This window comes from Meles meles, chromosome 12 (genome assembly GCF_922984935.1).
Source record: "Meles meles chromosome 12, mMelMel3.1 paternal haplotype, whole genome shotgun sequence".
In the NCBI taxonomy this organism is placed as follows: Eukaryota; Metazoa; Chordata; class Mammalia; order Carnivora; family Mustelidae; genus Meles; species Meles meles.
In genome coordinates this window covers 79286570-79310506 of record NC_060077.1, presented here as the reverse complement: position 1 = coordinate 79310506, position 23937 = coordinate 79286570, and the positions used below count along the sequence as shown (strand labels likewise).

Genomic DNA, 23937 nt, shown 5'->3' with positions numbered 1-23937 from the left:
TAACCAAAAGTCTATTTCAGAGAACAGACTATTATGAAAAACAGACTATTATACAGAAATTCACCAAATATAATTTTCACTTATCTACAATAAGGGATTCACCATACAGATATTTGGGACTCATAGCAAATTAAACATTTTTACTTCAGTCAATAATTTAAACTCACCTTTTCACTAAATCACATAGAATTACCAAAGGTAATTAAGTTACAGATAGGATTTCCCCCTCACTGTCTCTTATCTTGCGCTGACTCACTGATGCGAGAGTCGCAGGGAGAGAATTCTCAGTAATACCGAGGAGCATATAGTATTCACCGACCAGCACACTCGTTTCTTTCATGTGAGATCGCATCAGATAACCAATGGCCCTCCCAAGTATCCGTTCTCACCCCCATTTATGGATAACAAGTTTATCAAGTGGTAGAGACAGGATCAGAACCCAGGCCTGTCTGATTTTTCAAACAGCACACTTCCAACAGCTCACAATTTAAGGAAATCCAAGGGACTGTATATTAGATAAGTAGTTTAGTTTTGGGCTTGTCTACAAGGTTAAAATACTTTCACTACAAAATCGAGAGGAAAACTATCCAGAAGGGAAAAAACCTCCTTCATGATTTAATAGAGCAGACTGTAGGAAAACCTCACAAGAACCAGGCTTCACCGTACCATGTGCTTTGGCCCACTGCAGATTCCGCACCAGAGACTCCGCAGAATACGCTGTTCCCTGAATTGGGTCAGTGAGCGCTCTCTTTTCAGACAAGCTACTCCGAATCTCTAGAGCCTGTTTGCCTTTGGTGAGGTGACATTTACCCATATCTAAAAGATAAGAAATAAGTATTAAGACCACAGTCTTTTCATGTTTTAAGTATTCAAGAACTCTCCTGCAAATCCAGTTATGTTCTCAGTATCACTCACTCGACATCTATTTTACTGAACACCTATCATGTGCCGGGCACGGTTCAAAGTATTGAGAAACGGAGAAAAATATTAGGCCAGGAAACTTCTGAGGATCCCCTTTTAGCTTTTATCTTCTATAATTCTATTATCATATCCCTAATATTCTAAGCCTTAAAATTCACAAAGAATTGAAAGTACATTCCTTCCTTCCTTCCTTCAAGGATTTTTATTTATTTGCGAGAGAGAGAACAAGTGGAGGGGAAGGGCACAGGGAGAGGGGGAAGCAAGCTCCCTGCTGAGCAGAGAGCCCAATGCGGGGCTCGATCCCAGGACTCTGGGATCATGACCTGAGCGGAAGGAAGATGCTTAATTAATGACTGAGCCGCCCAGGCGCCCCTGAAAATATATTTCTTTACTGAAAGGGCAGCCATGATAACTTTATGTCTATACTCTGTTGAGAAATACATGTATTTAGTAAACAAATGACTACTTAACTATGCGAAAGGTAAGATGTCATGCCCATCTCTACCTCAAACAGCTTTATTTTTAAGCAAGGAAATAATGTGTTATAACTACTGATATGGTTAAAGTACCCCCATTCCTCTCCCCTGACTCAAAATAACCACTGTTCAATGTAGTACCTATATTCCCATGTCTTAATTTTCACTCACGCACAGGCATTGGTAAGTAGTTTATGCTAATGTTTTATTTTATTTTTTTAAGATTTTATTTATTTGAGAGAGAGACAGATAGCAATAGAGAGCATGAGCCGGGGACAAGAGGGAGAACCAGACTCCTCACTGAGCAGGGAGCCCAATGTGGGGTTTGATCTCAGGACCCTGGATCATGTTGTAAGCTAGAGGCAGATGCTTAACTGACTGAGCCACCAGGTACCCTTAATGTCTGAGGTTTGTTTTTTTTTTTTAAGATTTTATTTATTCATTTGACAGAGAGAGAGATCACAAGTAGGCAGAGAGGCAGGCAGAGAGAGGAGGAAACAGGCTCCCTGCGGAGCAGAGAGCCCGATGCGGGGCTCGATCCCAGGACCGTGAGATCATGACCTGAGCCGAAGGCAGCGGCCCAATCCACTGAGCCACCCAGGCGCCCCAATGTCTTAGGTTTTGAACTAAACAAAAATGAACTAAACAAAAATATGCATGCTCCATAATGTGTTTTCATTAACATGTTTTAGGCAAAGACTTGCGACTACTGATAAATGTCAATTTAAATTTACAAAGTCATATATATCATATTCTTTAATATGAACAAATTATAGTTTCTCTTACTTCTGTATGTATTATTAATTATTAATAAATAAAGTTATAAAGTAATAATATCTGATCTTTGATATGTCATTACTTATCTGGAAAAAAAAAAGAGGCAAAACTAAGATTGTTAAACAGAAGAATCTATTCTTAAATAGAAGCCAAATATAAAAACCAGATAAAAGCAGAACTTTTCTGGTTGAAGCAGGATGGTGGCAGGAGGTCAAAGCTCTGGCTGTCTATGTTAAATGGGAAAGTGGTTAAGTCAGGTGATCTAGCTAGAAGATCTACACTGATAAAAACATCAAAACAAACAAAGGTGACTCATGGCTCTTGTGAAATACTCACATACCTTATACTCCACCTGCCATCTTTAGAACACCCTTGAAACTCCGTTTCTCATGGGCTGGTTTGCAAAAGGATTGCCTTTTGGCATGGCTTCTAAAATGGCATTTCAAAAAATACCTGGCAATCTACTAGCAATCTATATGTACTTGTTTTGGTCCCTGACAGGAGCATAACATTATGCTGAGAAGGAAAGGAAACATAAGGAAATGGAAGACATGATGTGAGCCCTCTAGGGTCATGTCTTGAAAGCAGAATTTAAAAACCATTAAGTCCATAAAAAAAAAAAAAAAGAAAAAGAACCCAGCCTTTTCCACCCAAGTCTCAAAATTTCTGCAAAGTTGGATCGGTCTAATCCTGGGAGAGGATGTTCTCTGGACAAGTTTCTCTGCAAACAAGCCGACAGGGCCACACACCAAGCATGAGGCATAGACGAGGTACAGAGCTCTGAGGATAAAACTTCACTGATTTCAGTCTTGCCCGGGACCAGCCTTGTAGCTGGAGTCATGCTGCTCAGATGGCACAAAGCTCAGTCACCAGGGAGAGGAGGAGGGAGGAAGGAATCAAACAGGAGTGTTGCTGAATGTTCTAGAAAAAACTGCTTTATAAAAATAAATACCGGGGCGCCTGGGTGGCTCAGTCAGTTAAGCGTCTGCCTTCGGCTCAGATCGTGATCCCAGGGCCCTGGGATCGAGTACCACATCGGGCTCCCTGCTCTGGGGAAAGCCTGCTTCTTCCTCTGCCTCTCTCTCTCTGTCTCTCATGAATAAAATAAATAATTTTAAAAATAAATACTAACTCCAAACCTGCACAATAACAGTAGGAATAAAACAATCACCAGAGAACCCTGAGTAGCTTTCTCTTCATTTTTTATTTTACCTTCTGCAACTTCATCCAGTAACACAGTAATTTTCTTGTCTTCTAATAATCTATCTTTTAAAAATTTCATGAAAATTCCATTTGCCAACCCAGAATGCTGGATTTCAAAAGCTTCTGCTCCTTGACACCTTAAACACAGCAAAAAGACAAATTTTTTAAAGAAGTAAACACTTGCCACATGGGACTTGGGTAAATACTCATGAGCCTCATTTGCTTCCCTGCCTCTTGCATGACACCCTCATTGCAGAGTTTATCTTTAAGCGGGAACTAAATGCTCGGGGGCTCAGGAAAAAGAAGATGCCAAGATACAAGGAGCTAAAGTCAATTATTTAACTCATTTATCCTTTCAAGAATTATCAAGGATGAAAATTTATGCCTACATTCCTATGGATATATCTAGGCTTCTAATCTTTCATCAAAAAGAAGTCATTGAAAAGTGAATGCATCTTGAACATGAATGTAAAATTCCTTACGTGGCGTATCCAAACACAATATTGGCAGTGACTTTTAGCGCATCCAAGATTGGGATAGTGTCATCATAGTCGTTTCTATTTAAAAGGGGGGAGGGAGAAGGACAGATACAAATGTGAAAAAAGTAAAACAGCATTTTTTTTAAAAAGCATAAGTAATAATGTAATGGAAAATCTGATAATGCTATTCTATTATACATAACTGAAGATTATAGATTCAAAATGCCTTTATCAAATCAGGTACATATTTACCCCTAAATACCCTAGGGCTCCTCTGCTGTTGAGACAGCAGACAGGCACATCATCTTTTCTCTGGTTAGCTTTAAAACTGGAGTTATGTGTGAATGCTGGCCCTGGTCTCTGATCAGTATGGGCTGAGCAAGCGCAGAACTGTATTTCCGAGAGGAATAATCCCTGGTTCTGTTCCTTAGGAACCCAGTGTCCAACAACTGGGATCCACACCTTCAAACACCTGGTCCGGCTACACTCCCATATCTGGGAGACCAGGACTGACAGAGGCCCAGCTCTATGCATACTGTTTCTATCAGTTCCCAAAGAAATACATCTACAGACATTCTGAAGAGCTGAACCTTCTGGAATATAAATACATACACATACCCTTTAGTTCCTCACTTTCGTTCTACAACAAACAGGAAAAAAGTTAAAGTGATTAACTACATATAGAGAAAGGGAGTTTCCTTCTTGGTCAGTTTCAATCTGTAATTACAAACGCACAAGCCTGAGTGCTTCTCAGCATTCCCAGGTTTGCCTTCAACTTCACTGTCAAGGCTGGTATCTATCTAACCCCGATGAGCTTTTGTTCAACAAAGGAGAGGCAGTTTACCTTTTCCTACACATGTCCAACAAGAACACGTTAAGCCCAGTTTCTTTTTCTTGCATCAATTTCAGAATATTTTGTACACACAGACAGTTTTCAGACCTATATGGATTTGGAGCATCAACAGGGACCATAAAGCTGTTGCCAAAGTTTTCATAACCATGCCCTGCATAATATAACAATCCTGGAAAGGAAAAAAAAGAAAAAGAGGTAAAAATTAATTCTAAATTGCACTCTAAACACACATGTAGCACTCTTTTAGGAAAAAAACCCAGACTTTGTTTTCAAGTTAATGCAAGCTTATTTAAGAGATATCCAATTACAAACACAGTCCATGTTAACTAAATTTGTACAGAAAATTATTCTGACAATGGTCTTCAAGTACTGCACTTGAACCAACACCGAGATGCTGTCCTAAAGTGTATTTTAATTCATAAAAATAATACACTTGTAAACAATGGTATAACATGGAACCCAATTTTATCTCATGATGTACAACAAAGAAAAAGGCTAAAGACTTCTTTGTTGACTCCTGTGTCTCCTCCATGAGTCAGGAGACAAAGAGCTAAGGCAAGACAGGGACGGTATTTATCTGTGTATTCCTGGCACACAGCAGGAACTTAGTAAATTTTTAACGGATGCACAAATAAACATAGTTCAGACGATTAGCAACAGCAATATCCAGAACAAGAAATTTCACAGTCATTTCCACAGAATGTTAGTAAGTGCTATAAAAATATAAATATAGCTTTTTCTAAGCAGAGAAGGGAAATCTGGTTTCATGATTATTTTTTCTTTTTCTTAAGAGATATAATTATCATTAATTTTCCATCTATAGTCTCTTGAATTAATACTCTAAAATTTGGGTTCCTTTTAGTGTTCCATAGATGAGTCATTATTTCTTTGCTGAGAAATGGTAATATAAAAACTGTACCGAACAACTCTGAAGATATTCTTGAAGAGAAGTTTATTTTGTCTATACAACAACGCCCCCAAAACATCAATATGGGCTTCCTTATAACAATATTTGACAGAAATACTTGTGAAGACATCCTCCCCCGAGCATGCAGTTTCTAAGGCCCACTGATGCTCTCTCAGCATTCTGGGTATGACGACTTCTATGGTACTCTATCATTAACAATATAAAGGCACTGAGACAGGGAACAACAGAAAAACTAATCCTTTTTATCTACAGGCCCAATTCCTGGCAAAGAATGGGGCTCTGAACACTAAAACAATGTGTTTCATTCGGTCCCAGAAGGCAGGACCCCGGCCTACTTTACTTGAACTCCTACTAAAATGGGAAACATGGTTCTTTCCTATGTAACATTTCAGGTAACAAATGACAAAATGGGCACATTCATATATTCAGTGTGGGTTTATTCTATGCCTTCTGTGCCCTGAATGAAACCATGTAGGCACTGAAAGAAATGAAAAAGAAAAGGAAGACAAAGTTCCTGGCCCAGGGAGGCTGCAACTCATTCAGTCCTGCTCCTGTTGTTAGTCAAAGAACAAAGAAAGTCAGCACATGATACAACACCATAAATACTGTGGTTAAGGAAACCCTGCCTGATAGGAGCAGCCTGCAGAGAGGAGGCAGGGTGAGGTGAAGCAGCGGTGGGTGGCCTTGAGAGCCTGGGTACAATCTAGAAAGGGAGAGAGAAGAGTGAGGTTCATTAGAGGCAGGGACAGCAGAAACAAACAAGGTGAGGACCCGGAGTGGCTGCTCATAGAAAGGAGACCAGCCTGGCCAAGAATCCAGGAACTGCTGTAAATGGAAGTGAGACCGCACTGATGGGGATCTTGAAAATCACGACACAGGGAGTGGATTTAAGTCACTAAGCAATAAGATCAAGTAAGTGAGAAGACAACCTGAAGGACAAGGGAAAATATTTGCAAATCATGTATCTAAAAGGATAACTTTTGTCTAGAATACATAAAGAACTCTTCAATTTGACCATAAAAAGACAAATACCCCCATAAAAAAATGGGCAGAGGACCTGAATAAACATTTCTCCAAAGAGGATCTACAAATGCAAATAAGTACATGAAAAGCAAAACAAAAGGATGAGACACCGCTTTGCACTTACCGGGGTGGCTATAATAAAAACAGGCAGTAACAAGTGCTGGCAAAGATGTGGAAAAAGTGGAAACCTCATTTATTTCTGGTGGGAATGTACAACAGTGCATGCACTTTGGAAAGAGGTGTGGCAGTTCCTCAAAAAATTAAATTCAGAATTATCCTATGACCCAGCAAATGCAAGTGCAATCCAAGGTACATACATCCAAGAGAACCAAAAACGTGTGTCCACGCAAGAATGTGTACACAAGTGTTCGCAGCAGTGTTATTCACAAGATCCACACAGTTTAAGCAACCTACACGTCCGTCTGCTGATGAGTGATGTGGTATGCCCATACAGTGGGTGATTATCCAGCCACAAATATCACGCAACAACTCGGACGAACCTTGAAAACATTATGGCATGTAAAAAAAGCCAGACCCAAAAGGACACGTATGGAATGATCCCATTCTATGAACTGTCTCGAAGAGGTGAATCCATAAAGCTAGGAAAGTGGATGTGTTGTTGCCAGGGGTGTGGGATAAGGAGGAATGAAGAGTGACGCTAATGGACATGGAGCTGCTTTTTGGGATGATGAAAACGTTCTGCAATTAGGTGAGTGATGCACAGCTCTGCGAATATATACTAAAAGCCGCTGAATTGTACACTTCCAAAGAGTAAACTCTATAATTCTTTATCAAGTACAGGTACCCCTTGCTCTTGAAGTTTGCATCAGACCACTTTGCTTTTATGAAAGACCTACATTAGTATCCACTTTTTTTTTTTTTAAAGATTTTATTTATTTATTTGACAGGCAGAGATCACAAGTAGGCAGAGAGGCAGACAGAGAGAGAGAGAGAGAAGCAGACTCCCCACTGAGCAGAGAGCCTGATTTGGGGCTTGATCCCAAGACCCTGGGATCATGACCTGAGCTGAAGGCAGAGGCTTAACCCACTGAGCCATCCAGGTGCCCCTAGTATCCACTTTTGTTACTCAAAAGAAACCGAAAGAGGATTTCTGCTTCGATGAGAAAAGGCAAAAAGCAAACAGTGCTGAGTGTGTGTCTGCGGCCGGCACGAGCCCTGGAGGGGCAGCATGGCCCCCTTCCCTGGGGAACCACCCCGGGCAGCTCAGCAGCAGCGCCAGTGCTGTGAGCTGTGTCTGTGAGCCTCTGGGCTTCGCCTCCCTTTGGTGTGTGCATCTGTTAGCAAGATGTATCCTTCGGTAGTAAAGAAGCCTGTTTAGGTCTGGGAACGCTCAGACACATGGTTAAATGCTTCTTCCCCGCAGGCTGTCAGAGGAGCACTCTCTGCATGCTTGTAGCGGGGGACTTGCATACAACATGGGATGCTCTTCCCCATCGGTCTGTTCACAGCTTCTGCAAGCAAGCTCTGCTGATTTCTAACCTTCATGAACCTACTCTGGTGACTATCTCCCTCCTGTCCACCCAGATCACGACAAGTCCTCTAGGGTATTCTCAGGCTCAGAACACTTGGCAGGCTATCACCCAGTTTCTGGCTTTCTGACACACGGCAGGCTCACCCCGCTTTGAAGCCCTGCAGCACCCCTCAGAGACACCCTACAGTTCTTTGTAAGTTTCATTTCTTGTCTAAAAATCACAACAGACATTAATCTTACACACTGGTAGAGATTTTTCATGGTTTTGAAAGCACCTTCATATACATGAACTGATTTTAATCTGCATAGCAACCTTTAAATAATTTATATCCTTATTATATTCTTGAGAAAATTAAAAAGATCAAATGACTTGCTTAAAATCATATAGGTTATATGGACTCTAAAAAAGCATTTTTTTCTCATTATATTAAATGCCTTCCAATTTTGAGAATATAAATATATTAAGGGACTTATAATTTTGAGAATATAAATCATATTCTTTATTTTCTGTATCTTCTTCAACACCTAGCATACTTCTTTATCTGGGCTATGGATATAATAAGAAACTCAGTACGTGCTTTTTGAATGCATTAAATTAACAGTGCAAACCAATCAGGACAGAGGTAGATGTGGAGAACGTTCTATAAAAAGTCTGATTTGCAGTAGAAATGGCACCATTTCTACAACCGGTATTACTAGCCAGCCAGCCAGAGGGCCTGGGGATTGCCCCCGCTGTACCACGTAACCCATCTGTCTCTAATAAGACTTGTAACTTGGGAGAAGGGAAGGTTCGGCCTCCAGCGACCAGGGAAACCTAAGTGTGGTCCGTTATTTCGGTGCCATATGTCCTGCTCTACAATCACCAAAACTGAGGCACTTAGCACAAAATACCTTTTGTGCTCCCCAAAATGATTTATGAAAAGTGTAAGCATTTTGTATCAAAGTCTACATCCAAATTACATTGTGGGAGATTAAACATTTTTATGTAAAATAAACTAGCCCGAATCATGGTATTTTAAGAATTGCATCTGTAGTACTTATTAATTGAATCAACTACCCCATTACTCAAGGATAGAGGCACAGAATAGGTATCTTTATAAACGACAAAAAAATTCAATGTGGTTCAAAACACTATCCTATCAATTAGACCTTAGGGAATTTTATTTCTGGGGAACATGATTTCCAAGAATATAGTTCATTACAGCTATGCATATCTTGGCCACAGAGAAAAGAACCGCTTGGGTGAAGACTGTCCCACCGTGCACCGAGCACCGTGCTCTGACCATGACTGTGGCCACCGCATCAACCTACACGGCTCCTCCCCTGTTCACACATAAGTGCTTTAACTATACGGTTATCACCTCCTATGATCCTTCCGACACATCTCTCATAACCAGGGAGGTAATATTACCGTCCCCTTTTACAGATGGAAACACTGTATATGTGGTACCGAAGCGAGCACACAGATGGAAACACTGTAAACAGGCACTGATGAATAGTGACAGGGCCAGAATCTGGACGCCGGCCGGGCGGTGCTCCCACTGCACTGTCTCGTGGTAACTACCGCTGCCTTTCTAGTAACTTTACTCTCAGAAAATACAAACCGTCCGTGTACTGGTTATTCATGGCCTCACTATTATGATCATCTTGAAACCTCCATTTCTTTAAAAAAAGGAATCTGAGGCTGAACCTTAATATGCAACAACATGGAAGCCGGGTTTCTCTAGCTGGGGCCTGATGTGGAATGCCACCGGTTCAAATCTCCACGTAAAGTGAAGGAAAGTGGAATTCAGGAAATTACAATAGTGGGCCAGGCACCGGGATAATTATTTTATCTTATTTATTCAACAATCCTCTCATTATGTTATTCTACCACTTCATAAGTCTTTTTTGGCTTATGAAAGTTAACTAACTTGGTTCTAGTTACACACCGGTCAGCAGAGAGGCCAGAGCGTCAGACCTGGGTGAGCTTACTTGAGGCCTCCCTGCTTCTCCACTCAGTTCCACTGAGCCGAACGACTCCTCTAGAGTAAGTAAGGCCCTGGCCGTATTCTGACCAGGCTCCTTCAGCATTCTCCTCCACGAAAGCAGGCGAAGCTGCCGCAAGCGATGAGGGCAGAAAGGCACAGGGTGGGGGAGAGACCAAGCCAAACAGTTACTCCCTACCGCAGCCACTACATTCGGCAGCTGGAAATCTTTATCTCCACTTGTCTGCAAGGACACGTAGCAGAAATCAGTTATTCCTGCTCTTAGAGTGTTTTTTAAGTTTCTATCTGTTTTAAAAGTGAATTACCTATTTTCTGTTCTGTTGTAGTTTTTGCTTCTTTTACAAACTCACGGGCAACAGGATATAAAAGGGCATAAACCTGAGTGCATACGCTTTCCCTCTCTGCAGTTGTTCACGCTGGATTTGCTACGCCTCGGCCCCCTCCCCCACGGGATACGAGCCGTGACCTGGGGCTGCCAACTGGAGGCAAAGGTGCAGGAGAAGGGCCGCCCCCGTGAGCCTCTAGCCCACTGACGTTTCATGCAGATGTGCCTGATGTTTAGGGTATTGAAAATACCCTACTTGAAATATACAATGCAGTCACCTGTTAAGACACCCATCAGTAGGATTTAAAAGCCACCTAGCTTTCGGGATGCCCGGGTGGCTCCATCGGTTAAGCACCCAACTCTTGGTTTCAGCTTAGGTCCTGATCTCAGGGTCGCTGAGATGGAGGCTTACACCAGGTTCTGTGCTCAGCATGGAGTCTGCTGAAGAATCTCTCTCCCTTTGCCCCTTCCCCCGCATTCCCCCCTTAAATAAATAAATCTTTATCAACTACTTTACCAACCTAAACCCTAAGTTGGCTAATATTTTTCCCTTTGTCTCATTCTTTCAGTGATGCTTTAGAAGCCTTTCCTGGTACTTTATAAACAGAGATAAATTAAATGCAATAAAAAGAATCAAAACACTATCTTTTTAAAAAATATTTTACTTATTTGACAGAGAGGGATCACAAGTTGGCAGAGAGGCAGGCAGAGAGAGAGGGGGAGGCAGGCTCCCCACTGAGCAGAGACCCGATGCTGGGCTCCATCGCAGGACCCTGAGATCATGACCTGAGCTGAAGGCAGAGGCTTAACCCACTGAGCCACCCAGGCGCTCTCAAAACACCATCTTAATCTAGACTAAAAACATATTAAGCAATTACCAAGAAGGCACATTTGTACAGTATATTCTACCATATTTTCTTTTCTTTTTTTTTTTTTTAAGATTTTATTTATTTATTTGACAGAGAGAGAGATCACAAGTAGGCAGAGAGGCAGGCAGAGAGAGAGGAGGAAGCAGGCTCCCCGCGGAGCAGAGAGCCCGATGAGGGGCTCGATCCCACGACCCTGAGATCATGACCTGAGCTGAAGGCAGCGGCTTAATCCACTGAGCCACCCAGGCGACCCTCTACCATATTTTCATAAGAAAAATGAATGTCCTCACCCAGAGCTACCACTCTACACACTCATAAACAAGGTTATATTATTACAACATCAACGTAAGAGTTGAAATCCCAAATTTGAGATATTTACCTTGTTGATTTGTGTTACAACTGTAATCCTATTATTTTATTTAAGAGGAAACTCATTTAAATAAGATTTTAAGATTCTCCCCATCCCATATACAGTGACATGCTGAATCTTGGGGAAAGAAAAGATTTTTCTTCCATTAAAAATTCTCCTTCGAGACCCATTAGCAATTCCACCAAGCCCACTTCATCATATCAAGTCTAAATATAAATGAAAGGTTAAACTTAGAAATTATTGGGGTGCGTGGGTGGCTCAGTGGGTTGAACCACTGCCTTCGGCTCAGGTCGTGATCCTGGAGTCCTGGGATCGAGCCCCACATCGGGCTCCCAGCTCTGCGGGGAGTCTGCTTCTCCCTCTGACCTTCTCCCTCTCATGCTCTCTCTCTCAAAGTAAATAAATAAAATCTTAAAAATAAATAAATAAATAAACTTAGAAATTATTGAAGTAAAATAATCTGAAAGACACAGAAGCTAAACTAATACTTCAACACCAGCATGCCTAACAACAGGCCTGGGATGCCACTTGGCTGGCAGTCAGATGTGACCACACAGTATCACCGCACACACAGCTCTGAGAACCCCACCAGCTTACCCATTACAAGAAGTAACTTAACAAAGAAATCACTTACTACTGATAGCATAGTCTGTCTTTTTAAAAAATCTTTACCATATTTGTGGTGTTCTTTGCATTTAAATGAGAGAATGAGTAAAATGATTACAAATTTACCATCAGAATTTTTGTGGGGGCCCACCTCTAACTATGTTTGTATAGAGCTTTCGTTTACAAATTGCTTTCATATGCTTCATTCACCAATATAATCTTGCTAAATTCTAGTTCCTGTTAAAGGACTAGAAAATACCAGGCAATAGTTAGAAGAAGATTAAAACATACAGAATGTACACTTGTGTGTGTGTGTAGTGTACAGAATGTACACTACACACACACAAACACACACACAGAGCAGGACGATACACATTTGCGTATACGATGTGCCATTTGGTCATTGAGCTTCACTGTACTTCAGCTCTTATCAATAAAACACAAAATCAATTAAGACAGGAAAAAATTCTAGTAAGAACAATACCGTTTTGATAAAATAAGCGACATGAAAGTTAGGACACTAAGCTAATTGTTCACATGGAACTACAGAATGAAGATTAAATCCATCATTTTCACAATTTCAGTTGTAAAATTAATTCACAAACAATTCATTCACAAACTTCAGCTGGATGTGTTTACCATACCTTTCTCTGATTTTTGTCTCTTAACCTAACTTGTATAGTAACTAGTGGATAATTATAAAAACCAAGATTATAAATATCTTACCATATACTCCTTTGTCTAAAAGTAGTAAAAATTCATCCACAGCATTTCGCATCTCATACTCAGTGAGATCCAACAGTGAAACAACTTTGAAATCTAGCTGTCTTAACAAGTTGGTCAATTCATACACATCCACCAACGGCGCTTTAAGCTTGGGGTGCTCCCAGTAATTCATATTTCCTATCAGAAGAGCAACCTTGTCCTTTGCTATTAAAAAAAGAAGAAAAAAGAAGAGGGGGTATTTAGAGGAGGATATAAAGATTAAAATAAAACCATGGAAATGGTATAAATATAAGAAAACATATGCTTTACAAATAAGATCTCGTTCTTAATTTCATCCTCGAACTATCACTTTATTTAGCAGACCACTTTATATAGTATATAGCATACACACTATATATAGACCACTTCCTGTAGTATACTGAGGAACACAGGTTGATAAATCAAACAACTGAAACTTATCAATGCTTTCGAGAACCAGGTAAAGGATATTTATGACTCATATGAAGCCTAATGGTAACAAATATTAAATTTATACTTTTATTGAGTTACAACAAAAGAAAAGGATATTTAACGAGATTTTTAGAGCAAATTTAAACAAGCAATGTTAGTAACTGGGTTCCCGTCAAATTAGGTTCTGTTTTACTGACCATGGAAGATGCTAAAATCAAAAGAATTACCAAAAAGAGGAACAGGACAAATTCTCGTCAGAGCAAGTAAGGGGAAAACCAAAGAGGAGAGAAGAGCAGGGACTTAACAAGAACTCTATCTGTATTTTGTTAGTTGATGTGCTAGCTCCTTTCGGCTTCTTTAAAAAAAAAAAAAAAATCCCCTGACCTTAGGAATATGTGAAGACCTTTTGTATGAATATCTTAAGAGTTTATTTTCTGACCTTAGTGCAGAGACATTGCTCAAAGACGTACCCTCATACAAGGCATTTCTCTGTTTCTTAGGGCCAAACAGACCCAAGCCGATGCCTTAGAAAGTGCCAGCTAGCTTTACCACGTGTAGAGCTGTCCTGAAATGGCTGTAGAGGGTGGGTCCCCACAACCACAGCTTTGCTAGTCTGGGGTTAGTGGATAGAGACTGGAGACCGAGCCACGCCGGGAGGAACAGCGGAGGGCCACAGGGGGAACAGGCAGCACAGGTTCTGGTGTGAACCTCGCGGAAGGTTGCGGGGAGCCGCTGACAGGCCATCACCAAACCGGCTGAGGAGCCGCCGGCTGACACAGACCAGGGCTAGGTGACCAGCCTCTGCCACTAAATGCTGCTCAGTAGTTTCTTTATAAATTATCATGAAGACTACTCTCATGACTGAAACAGGCATAAATAATCCCGTTGCCGACTTGATGTCTGCAATAGGGAACCAAATTTCAGATGTTTTAAATCATGAAATTGATGAAAACTCTTTGGTGAAATTTCTTTCCACAGAAGACTTAAGTCTAGTGTTAAGCCAGGTCTGGAGAAAAACCAGCGCCAACTCTAAAATGGGGCTCTCAGAGTGAAAGAACACCCACTTTGTGAGAAGCCTCAATCCTTTCTTGTCGCGGTATCTTTATTCTACATTCACAGTCTTAGAGGCTTCTGGCAAGTTGCTTATTCTAATGAGTAAACATATTTTAGAAAAAAAAAATGAAATGATACTTGAACATTTCTAATTCAGTAAAAGTCACTTCAAGGCCTACATGAATGATAATCTTTTATCTAAAAGAAAAGGTCAATTATCAAGACTACTTAAAACACAAAGATTCATACATAAAGTTTCTACTGAACTGCCTTTAGTTCTAAAAATCACTGGAAAAGTTGAGGACACTCAGGATAGAATTCAATAGGAGGCAGTATGAAACTTAACATTGCCTTTTTTTTTTTAATTTCTTCTTAAATAAACCAGATCTGTGCTTTTATTTATTTTTTTATTTTTTTTAAAGATTTTATTTATTTATTTGACAGTGAGAGAGAGAGAGAGAGATCACAAGTAGGCAGAGAGGCAGGCAGAGAGGCAGGCAGAGAGAGAGAGAGAGGGAAGCAGGCTCCCTGCCAAGCAGAGAGCCCGATGTGGGACTCGATCCCAGGACCCTGAGATCATGACCTGAGCCAAAGGCAGCAGCTTAACCCACTGAGCCACCCAGGCGCCCCAGATCTGTGCTTTTAGACCAAAGTACCCACTGCATGGCAAACTTAGCTGACTAATCCACAGAAAAAAAAATTCTCAGTGCAGAAAAAATTCTCACTTTCTGTGAGCCCATCAACCCCATCAGAATTTAGGCCCGTCCATACAGTGACAGACTCGGCTCAATGGACGTCAGACTGGGGAAAGTAAGAGAATGTGCGTCTCTGCCTCACACAAATCATGAGGTTCCCAAAGTTATGCAGGCAGTAAAGTGTTCGTAAATTAGAGAGGGTTTTTTTGATGGAATATTGTAATTTAATTCTAATATCTGTCCTAGACTAAGTTTTACTGGCAAAAAACAATTATAAGAAATACAACAGAAAAAAAAAATCACTGGCATCTAGGGGAAAAAGACCAGTTTTCAAACTACACATTTTTGCTAATGTCAATTCTTCACGGATTTAGTCATCTGTTTAGAAAGAACAGTCGGTACAGTTTACAGAAGGCCAGGGTTCAACAATTCAAGAACTATGTGGCTCAAAATATGTGTAGCAGCAGTGCATAGCTCTTTAACAAAATTTTCCCCAATGACAGTTAACAGCCAATTCCTAAAATGTCTTAGAGCATTTTCTCGAGTGTAATGATAATAAAGATGACGGGTAAGCAAATCTTACCTTGCCCAATCTGCTTGAGAACAGCTCCTGAATGACAGGCCAACTGGGGTACATTTGGAATAGAGATGCAGACCACAGTGGTCAACGTAAGAGATGACAAAGACCCATTCCAGGAATTGGTTGTAGAGAGGAAAAGGAAAAGCCAGACTTTAGAGATAGGACAGAGAAAGAAGCAGTAAAATGCCAAGTGGGGGAGATAAGGGCAAGGAATCAAAGACAATTTCAAAATAGCAACTACATAAGCAATTCGTGATGGCTTGCAAGTGATAAAACAGATGGAAGAAATCTTCTGAAGAAAAACACTTACTGTAAGAGCCACCCACAACTTCTTGAACACAAACCATTTATTGGAAAAAGGAAACAAAAATGCCAGTTGATTAAGCAACAGAATAATAAAACCACTTCAGAAAGATATTTTAACTACATGATCCTAGGCATCTTCCAAAGCTTAATGCAATGTATTCTGCAAAAACTGGTACAATGCTACAGTATTAATTCCACCTGTAATTATGTGTGTTACTCATCCTATCTCATTCAAAATAAGTAATATTCTTAACTACCTGGTTAAGAAAGGAACCTGGTATAGATTTAGGTATTTGTTAAGTAAAAAAACCTGTTGACTATCAAAAATTGAGTATTAGCATCAAATCTGATGGAATATACAGTCCTTGTTGGTCTGCACAAAATCTTTTAGTCTCTACATCCTACAAAGTAAAGTCCAAGCCTACCTCTCCAGATGTGGTAGAAGGCAGTGACCTCCAAGGAGCCACGCTATCCTTCCTTGCCCTCAAGGGTACAGGCCCGCACCCCAGCTCGCACCCTGAATCTGGGCTGCCCTGTGACTGATTTTCTCTGAACAACACAGTTTGGTGTGACACCTGCCAGTTCGTCTAAAACTTAGGAAATCTGGACGACTCCCACTTTTGAGGCCCAGACACCATGTAAAGAAAAAAATTTAGGTACATGGCAAGACCACGTGGGTAAGGAGGGGAGGATGGGGAAGGGGAGGGAAAGTGAAGTAGGTCTAAGGTTGTACAATGAATGGGAAGACAGAGGAGTACAAGTCCCTTTTAAGGGGGTAGCCACTATTTAGCACAGCTACCCCTCAAAAGCTACCACTTTTCAAAAGAACCTAGCTATCTAAATTTTGATATAACACCTGGTTAGTGATGACTGATTCTGTTAAAAAATGCTGTATGGACTGCCCTTCCCCTCCCCTCCCCCCCGACATAAAGGTTACCCAGTTTGTGCCCGTTTCTCTGTGGCCTGTGGTAATCTCATGTATACCACCGCTTGGTTTGAATTTCCATCTCTATGCTGAGGAGGCTCATAACTCTACCGCTAGCCCTGGCCGCCCCCTTCAAGCTCCAGATCCATGTCCACAGCTGCCCACTGTACATCTTCACCTCGATGTGCTCAAACACTGCGTGCAGGTTAGGTCCCAAACGGATAGTCATCTAGCCTCTGAATCTTGCTTTCCATTCTGTATTCTCGAACTCAGTGAGCTCTGGTTGACCACCTAGTGGGCCAACCAGCAATCCGAGCAGGCCTGGTGATTCCTCTCTACTTTTTATGCTCTATAGCAAGGTAATGAGAACAGCTTACTGATTCCACCGCCTAAAGGTCTTCTGAGTCGGCTCTGTCTTCTGTGTTTGCATTGGTACTATCCTAGTTTGGATTCCCATGATTTCTTACCTAGACTACTGCAACAGTCTCTGAATTTTTCTCCTAACCGAAACACTGTCTCCCTCCAGTTTATGTCCTCCGTCCATACAAGACTGGCCTTTCAGAGACAAATCACAGGCCTCTATCCACAAGTTTCCTTCTAGCGGCTTGCAGGAGAAACGGGCTCCTCAAGGGTTGGCGTCCTCCGCCTTCTCTCCCACTTTCTCTTTGTGCTCCAGGTCTGTGTGTCACTTGCAGTTCCCACAAGACAGCACACTGGCTCACTCTACAATGCTCTGCCTGCGATGTCATGCTTCCTCTGTCTGGAAGGTCCTTCTAGTCATCGTTTTCTTTCAGATCTTTTTATTCTTAAGTAATCTCTCGTGCTCGCTTCGGCAGCACATATATTCTTAAGTAATCTCTAAACCCAGGGTGGGGCTTGAACTCATAACCCTGAGATCAAGAGTCACAAGCTCCACTGACTCAGCCAGCCAGGTGCCCCTCTACTTTTCCTAAAGCTGCTAGCATTGCAACCTCTCTGCGGCTTCTCCCACCTCTAACCTCACTAAGAGACAGCATTAACCGCTTCTGTGCAACATGTAAGTTTCCTGGTTACCTAGTTGCATGCATGCTGCCAAAACAAAATCATTCCGTAGAAGTTGACTAGGTCCCAGAAACTGAATTCATCATCTTTTAAAGCTCCCTGTTTACAGCTTCTTTTACAAATACCCAAAATAAAACATTTGGTCTCACTGTCATTTAAATATTTATAATGTCAGATTAAAATGTCTTGAATCTCTTCATGAGCACCATAAAAGCATTATAATGTCGCATTTTGACCAAGTATTTTATTTTCCTTATTCATTTATTTTTTAAAAGGATTTTATTTATTCGACAGAGAGAGACAGAAAGAAAGGGAATACAAGCAGGATAAATAGGAGAGGGAGAAGCAGGCTTTCCGCTGAGCAGGGAGCCCAATGTGGGGCTCAATCCCAGGACCCTGGGATCATGACCTGAGCCAAAGGCAGATGCTTAATGACTTGACTGAGTCACCCAACAGCCCCTATTTACTTACTTTAAAAAATATTTTATTTATTCATTTTAGCGGGGGGCACCTGGGTGGCTCAGTTGTTAAGCAGCTGTCTTCAGCTTGGGTCATGATCCCAGGGTCCTGGCATCAGGCCCTGCACTGGTCTCCCTGTTCAGCAGAAAGCCTGCTTTTCCCTCTCCTGCTTGCTGCTCTGCCTACTTGTGCTCTCTCTTTCTCTGTTAAATAAATAAATAAAATATTGAGAGAGAGAGAGAGAGAGAGAGAGAGAAAGCTTGCAAGTGGGGTGGGGAGGGCAGAAGGAAAGGAGAGAGAGAATCTCAAGCACACTCTGTGAGTCACAACCTGAGCTGAAACCAGGAGTTGGATGGCCAACTGAATGAGTCACCCGGGCACCCCTATTTTGACCAAGCATTTAATTAATTTATTTATTAAGTAGGCGTGGGGCCCACTGGGGCATGGGGTTTGAACTCTTGACCCGATATTGAGCCCTCAGCTAAAAAGAGTCATACACTTAAGTGATGAATAAGCCACCCAGGCAGCCCTTGACCAAGCATTTCAAAGCTCTACTCACCCAAAGGTTGATCAGCTGTTTGCTCTTTATTGTCTAAAAAACATAAAAATATAAAAAAGATAAAGTGTTACTGTCCATGATACAAATATCTGCAGGGTTAAAGACACATGGAAACAATGAACAATAACATCAGCAGCATCAAAAGACAGAATGTGGTTTCCTAACAGCTAACTAATAATTTTAGTATTTTCAGATTCTTGATAAACATACTTGGATGGACGGAGTAGAATCAGGACAGGGGAACATTTTCAGTAATTAATGACCACAGCTTGGGTAGTAATCCTTAATATGCTAGAGAAAAATCAGTCTGGAAATGGTGGGTGGTGGTATTAAGCTGTGGCAGGAATGGTTAGCAGTTGCTGAAGGCTTGCCTGGTACTACTCTATGCACTTCAAATATAATGGATTTAAGTAAGCCTCACCTTGTCTATGAGGAACACACTGCCTCCACTACATTTCAGGACTCAGGCACAGAGGGATCGAGTCATTTGCTCGAAGTAACTGAGCTAGTCTCACTCCACAGTCCATGTTCTTTGCCATCTACATACATAAAATGAAAAACCTCCCATCCCGAGGACGATGCAGGAAAAGATGCAGGAGAGGATGGGAGTCGAGTCAGTAATGTGTCTTCTATTACAGACAGGGTAACTCTTTCTGCATTCTTAATAATATATTTAATTATTGGAGTCTATTTAAAAGCTTGTTTAAAAAAAATTTTTTTTTTCAAAGACTTAGTGTTGGGAGCATCTCTTGATTCCTGTTGTATAGGGATATAATGAAAGTGGGGGCCAGGAAAATCTTAGAAGCTTAGTGGCGGTTTCTTACAGAAGTTTTCCTGCTAATTTTCAGAATGTTCGCTGTACAGCAAGAAATAAGAGACCAACTTAGGAAAGGAGGACTCTAACTAGACTAAGAGAAACAGCTAGCTACAACACAGCACGGGTCTGGATGTCTGAAGCACATGTCCCCGTGAGGCTCCGCTGCAGGACGGCACACGGGTAACAGAGGCCTTCCAGGTTGTCTCATTAGCATCTGTGTAATGGGCACAGACTGATCATCACTGACGGTAACAGATGTTTATTAGTAAAATATGGGCACAAAACTAAGCAGATCAGTTATGGTGCTAAAATAATGAGAAATAACATATTGGGAATATGAAGGATCACTGTAAATATTAAATGATGTAACTGCCTTCTTCACTGCTTGGGGAAGGGTTAGTTTCAGATATCTTCCCAGGTTCCATCACTGCCTGTCCGGATCTCAGGCCCATGCTGACGCCCCCGTCTTTACGAGGTCCTCAGTATTACTATGCCTTTCATCACAGCTGAGGCTTTCGCTTTAGCTTCACCTGCTCAAAATCAGATTAAAACTGGCCAAAGTAGTGAATACTTCTGTGGTCAGTCTTTTTCTTTTTTTTTTTAAAGATTTTATTTATTTGAGAGAGAGAGGGAGATAGAGATAGTGTGAGTGCGGGGGGGGGGGTAATGTCAGGAAGAGAGAGAAGCAGGATCCCTGCTGAGCAAGGGGCCTGTAGTGGGGCTCGATCCCAGGACCCCAGGATCACGACTTGAGACAAAGGCAGATGCTTAACTGACTGAGTCACCCTGGCGCCCCTGCTGTCTCTCTCTTAGTGGTCCATGGCCACCTATTTCTCTGTACGGCACCAACAATGCTCACTCACAGACCTTGTACTCCAGATAAAGGCACTCCATTAACTGCTTTTTTATGACATAGATCATACACAATGATAAAAATATACATTGATATTTTCTGTAGCTGCAGTATACTTATTTTTCTGTAGTCTTATAATCTAGAATATTTTAAATACTTTCACTTGCATGAAATTATCCCTCATGTAAGTACTAATTTCAACCCTAAATTGTATTATTTTAATAAAGAAAAAATTTACAAGTATTATTATAGCAAAAGAATATCTAGTTATTGTATTCAAGCTAATGCGTTGTTTGTCTTACTCACCAGGATGTCCAAGATTATTTAATTCATCTAAAATGAAGTAAGAGAAAATAGATTAGTTTTAAATAATTGAACAGCCAATTTAGCACAAATAGTAAGACTAATCAGAGAAGTAGGTTTCAAGCTATTAAATCAGGTTATAATATTTCATTAGTTTAGAACTTGTCAAATGCCTTCATGGAGAAGCCATGCCACTATTAAGCATGAAAGGATGCTACTGTGGATCTGTTGCAGGACTTCTGAGCTACTGCCACTTGCATTAAATGACAAAAAGCTGAATGGACTCATTCATTGTTTCTTCAAAGTTTTAGATATTCTGGCCTTTTAGGATAGAAGAGGTCTGTGGCCTCAATGGCAAACTTCGTGAAACTAAGAAACAATCTCCTATGATTTTTTTCTTCTTAAATAAACTTTTAGTTTTAAAAAGTTTGAGATTTATGGAATTAATGTGAAGGCAGTAAAGAAGAGTTCCTGTATATATCCATACCCAGGCTCCCTACTTTAACATCTTCTGTTTAGTGAGGGTAAGGTGTATTTGTCACAACTAATGAACCATTAGTGTCCTTTTTTCCTCCGGGACCCCATGCAGAACACATTACATTTTCTTAGGTCTCCTTGGGCACTTTGTTGTGACCGTTTGAGGCTTTCCCCATTTCTGATGGCCTTGGCAGCTGTGAAGGTTACTGGTAGGGATTTTGTGGAATGTCTCTCACTTTGGATTAGTTGATGCTTTTCTCATGCTCAGACTGGTGGAATGTGTGTTTGGAGGTATAGTGGTTTCAGAGTCATTAACCCGTACTCTCCGGCTAAAGGACAGATAAAATCATCTAAGCAAATAAATACCCATGACTCTACAGCCATCTATTTTTCCTTTACAAATCTTAAGATGCAAATGAACACTAACAATAAATTAGAAATATTATGCTGTTGCTAAGATGTCACGAAGGAACTTATTCTTATCTGCCATGTAAAGTCAACGGAAGAGCATCATCAACTGGAGTATAGGGCTCCGTACAACTTCTCTGGCCTCTTGTCTCATAGACTGCATTCATTTCTAGTTACTTAGGTCAGCACCTTGTTCTTCCTTCCCCTCTTCACTGCTGCTGCATACATTTGTCACGCATTTAGATTATTTGGTTACATTCTGCATTCCATCCTGGGAATCCCCCCTCCCCTGACCTCCTAGTAAACGACTTGCATACATGTATTCACCATTATAATGATCATACAGAAGAGTTTCACCGCCCTAAAAAAAAAAACAAAAACTCCTGAGCTTCACTTATTTAATCCCCACCTTTTGTCCTGACCAAATATCTTTAACAAAATACATAAAGTGAAGTAAGTAATATGTTCTGCAGGTTAAAAAAAAAAAAAGATATGATATAGGACACTGTAAATGGTATGCATCAATCCATTAATTATAAAACATCTCAAATTTTACACTTTTTTAGAAAGAAAAGTTGGATCTAATTCTCCCATTTGAAATTTCTGAAGTAGTTTCATAGTTGGATCTTCATCTCTAAGCGGACTGAAAGGTTGATGTGAAAATTAGAATTTGACAGTGTGTTTGCTACTGTAAAAACTAGAGGGAAAATCAGACAGGTGAAGAAACAGCACAGCAAGGCAGTAATTTCCATGCATCGCCCTGAAGCCAAACAGCAGTGCTAGTTTGTATTTGTTCTTAGAGATACCCAACTTTGGAAAGTTTAAAAATCATGCAATTAGGCAAAAACGAAGTAAGAGAAGTTAGAGGAACTTGTTAGGATTTCTTCACATAGCTTCCCTCCTGTAAGGCCTCTATAAACAACAGGACTGGAATCCCCTTTAGGCTAGAGAACTCCTGTTCAAAAATATGCATTAGGACAAAAACAGTAATGACGGTATTTCAATGTGACACCATACACATACAAAAGACAGGAAAACCCAGGAAACAAAAGGTTTAACTTTTTTTTTACTTTACCCAAGTAGACCCCAAGATTATGTAATATTTTAAAGAAGCAGAAATTGAAAAAATACTTTGCTATCTACAAATCAAATTCTGTAAAACAATGTGATGTATTAAGGGAAGGTAACTTAAGTATTAAAATTTACTGGTTAAAACTTCTGTACAATGCTTTGAGTAATTAAAACAAATTTAAAAGCTTATGTTGAAATAGATTTTCCAGTTCTTTATTTGTATTATTGTAAAGATGATACGGTAGATTAATCTATAGACTTAAGAGTTTCGAAAAATGGATCTTACTAATTTTATGCTGAAATAGTAATATTAGGTACTTGGTAAAACATGTGTTTAACAAGAAATTGCCTGTCCTGAAACTCTCAAAGAAGCCACATTCGCATTTGAACAGCATATAATCATGGCTAAAAGGGTGGCTAAAATCTTAAATGATCATCCATGATAGTATACTTTCCATTTTTTTAAACAAATTTTATAAAGATAAAAATTAACATTAAGAATAAATTGTAAAATTTATCTGTTCATAAGATGTACAGAAATGCTATTCTTATTTGTAATAGAAAATCAATGGAAAATTAGATACTTTATTAATGTGTTGGTTTAACAGCATCCCTGGCAATTTACAAATCCTGACTCAGTGAAATTTCTTATAGCTAGTATTTTTTCCATCACTGCGCACAGGAGGCTAGAGCACACCACCAATCCCCAGGGGAACCAGCATGCAGGATATGTGGTTTCAAACCAAAGGATCACACTACCTTCAGTGCACTCCACTGCCTCATCTGTTCTTCCTTGTTCCAGAGAAAACAAATGTGAACATACTGTAATTCATGATCTTAGGAACGGCAGCCATCAGGTAAACAAAGAAACGAATGTCATAGAAATATGTTGGCAAACCAACAT

The 23937-nt window shown here is 40.5% G+C and overlaps 1 protein-coding gene across 2 annotated transcripts in view; it reads right to left on the bottom strand.

The window, feature by feature from the left end:
• The window catches only part of MALT1 (MALT1 paracaspase), a 60595-nt gene that overhangs the window by 6776 nt on the left and 29882 nt on the right, over positions 1-23937 (bottom strand). The window contains exons 7-14 of one of the 2 annotated variants that reach the window (XM_046025184.1): positions 23793-23825; positions 21081-21107; positions 19105-19137; positions 13037-13240; positions 4701-4878; positions 3860-3934; positions 3387-3514; positions 667-816 (exon numbers count right to left, since the gene is read on the bottom strand). In XM_046025184.1, coding sequence (XP_045881140.1) covers positions 667-816; positions 3387-3514; positions 3860-3934; positions 4701-4878; positions 13037-13240; positions 19105-19137; positions 21081-21107; positions 23793-23825 — 828 coding nt within the window. The remainder of the gene's footprint in view (positions 1-666; positions 817-3386; positions 3515-3859; positions 3935-4700; positions 4879-13036; positions 13241-19104; positions 19138-21080; positions 21108-23792; positions 23826-23937) is intronic. The other variant, XM_046025185.1, reaches the window with a different exon arrangement.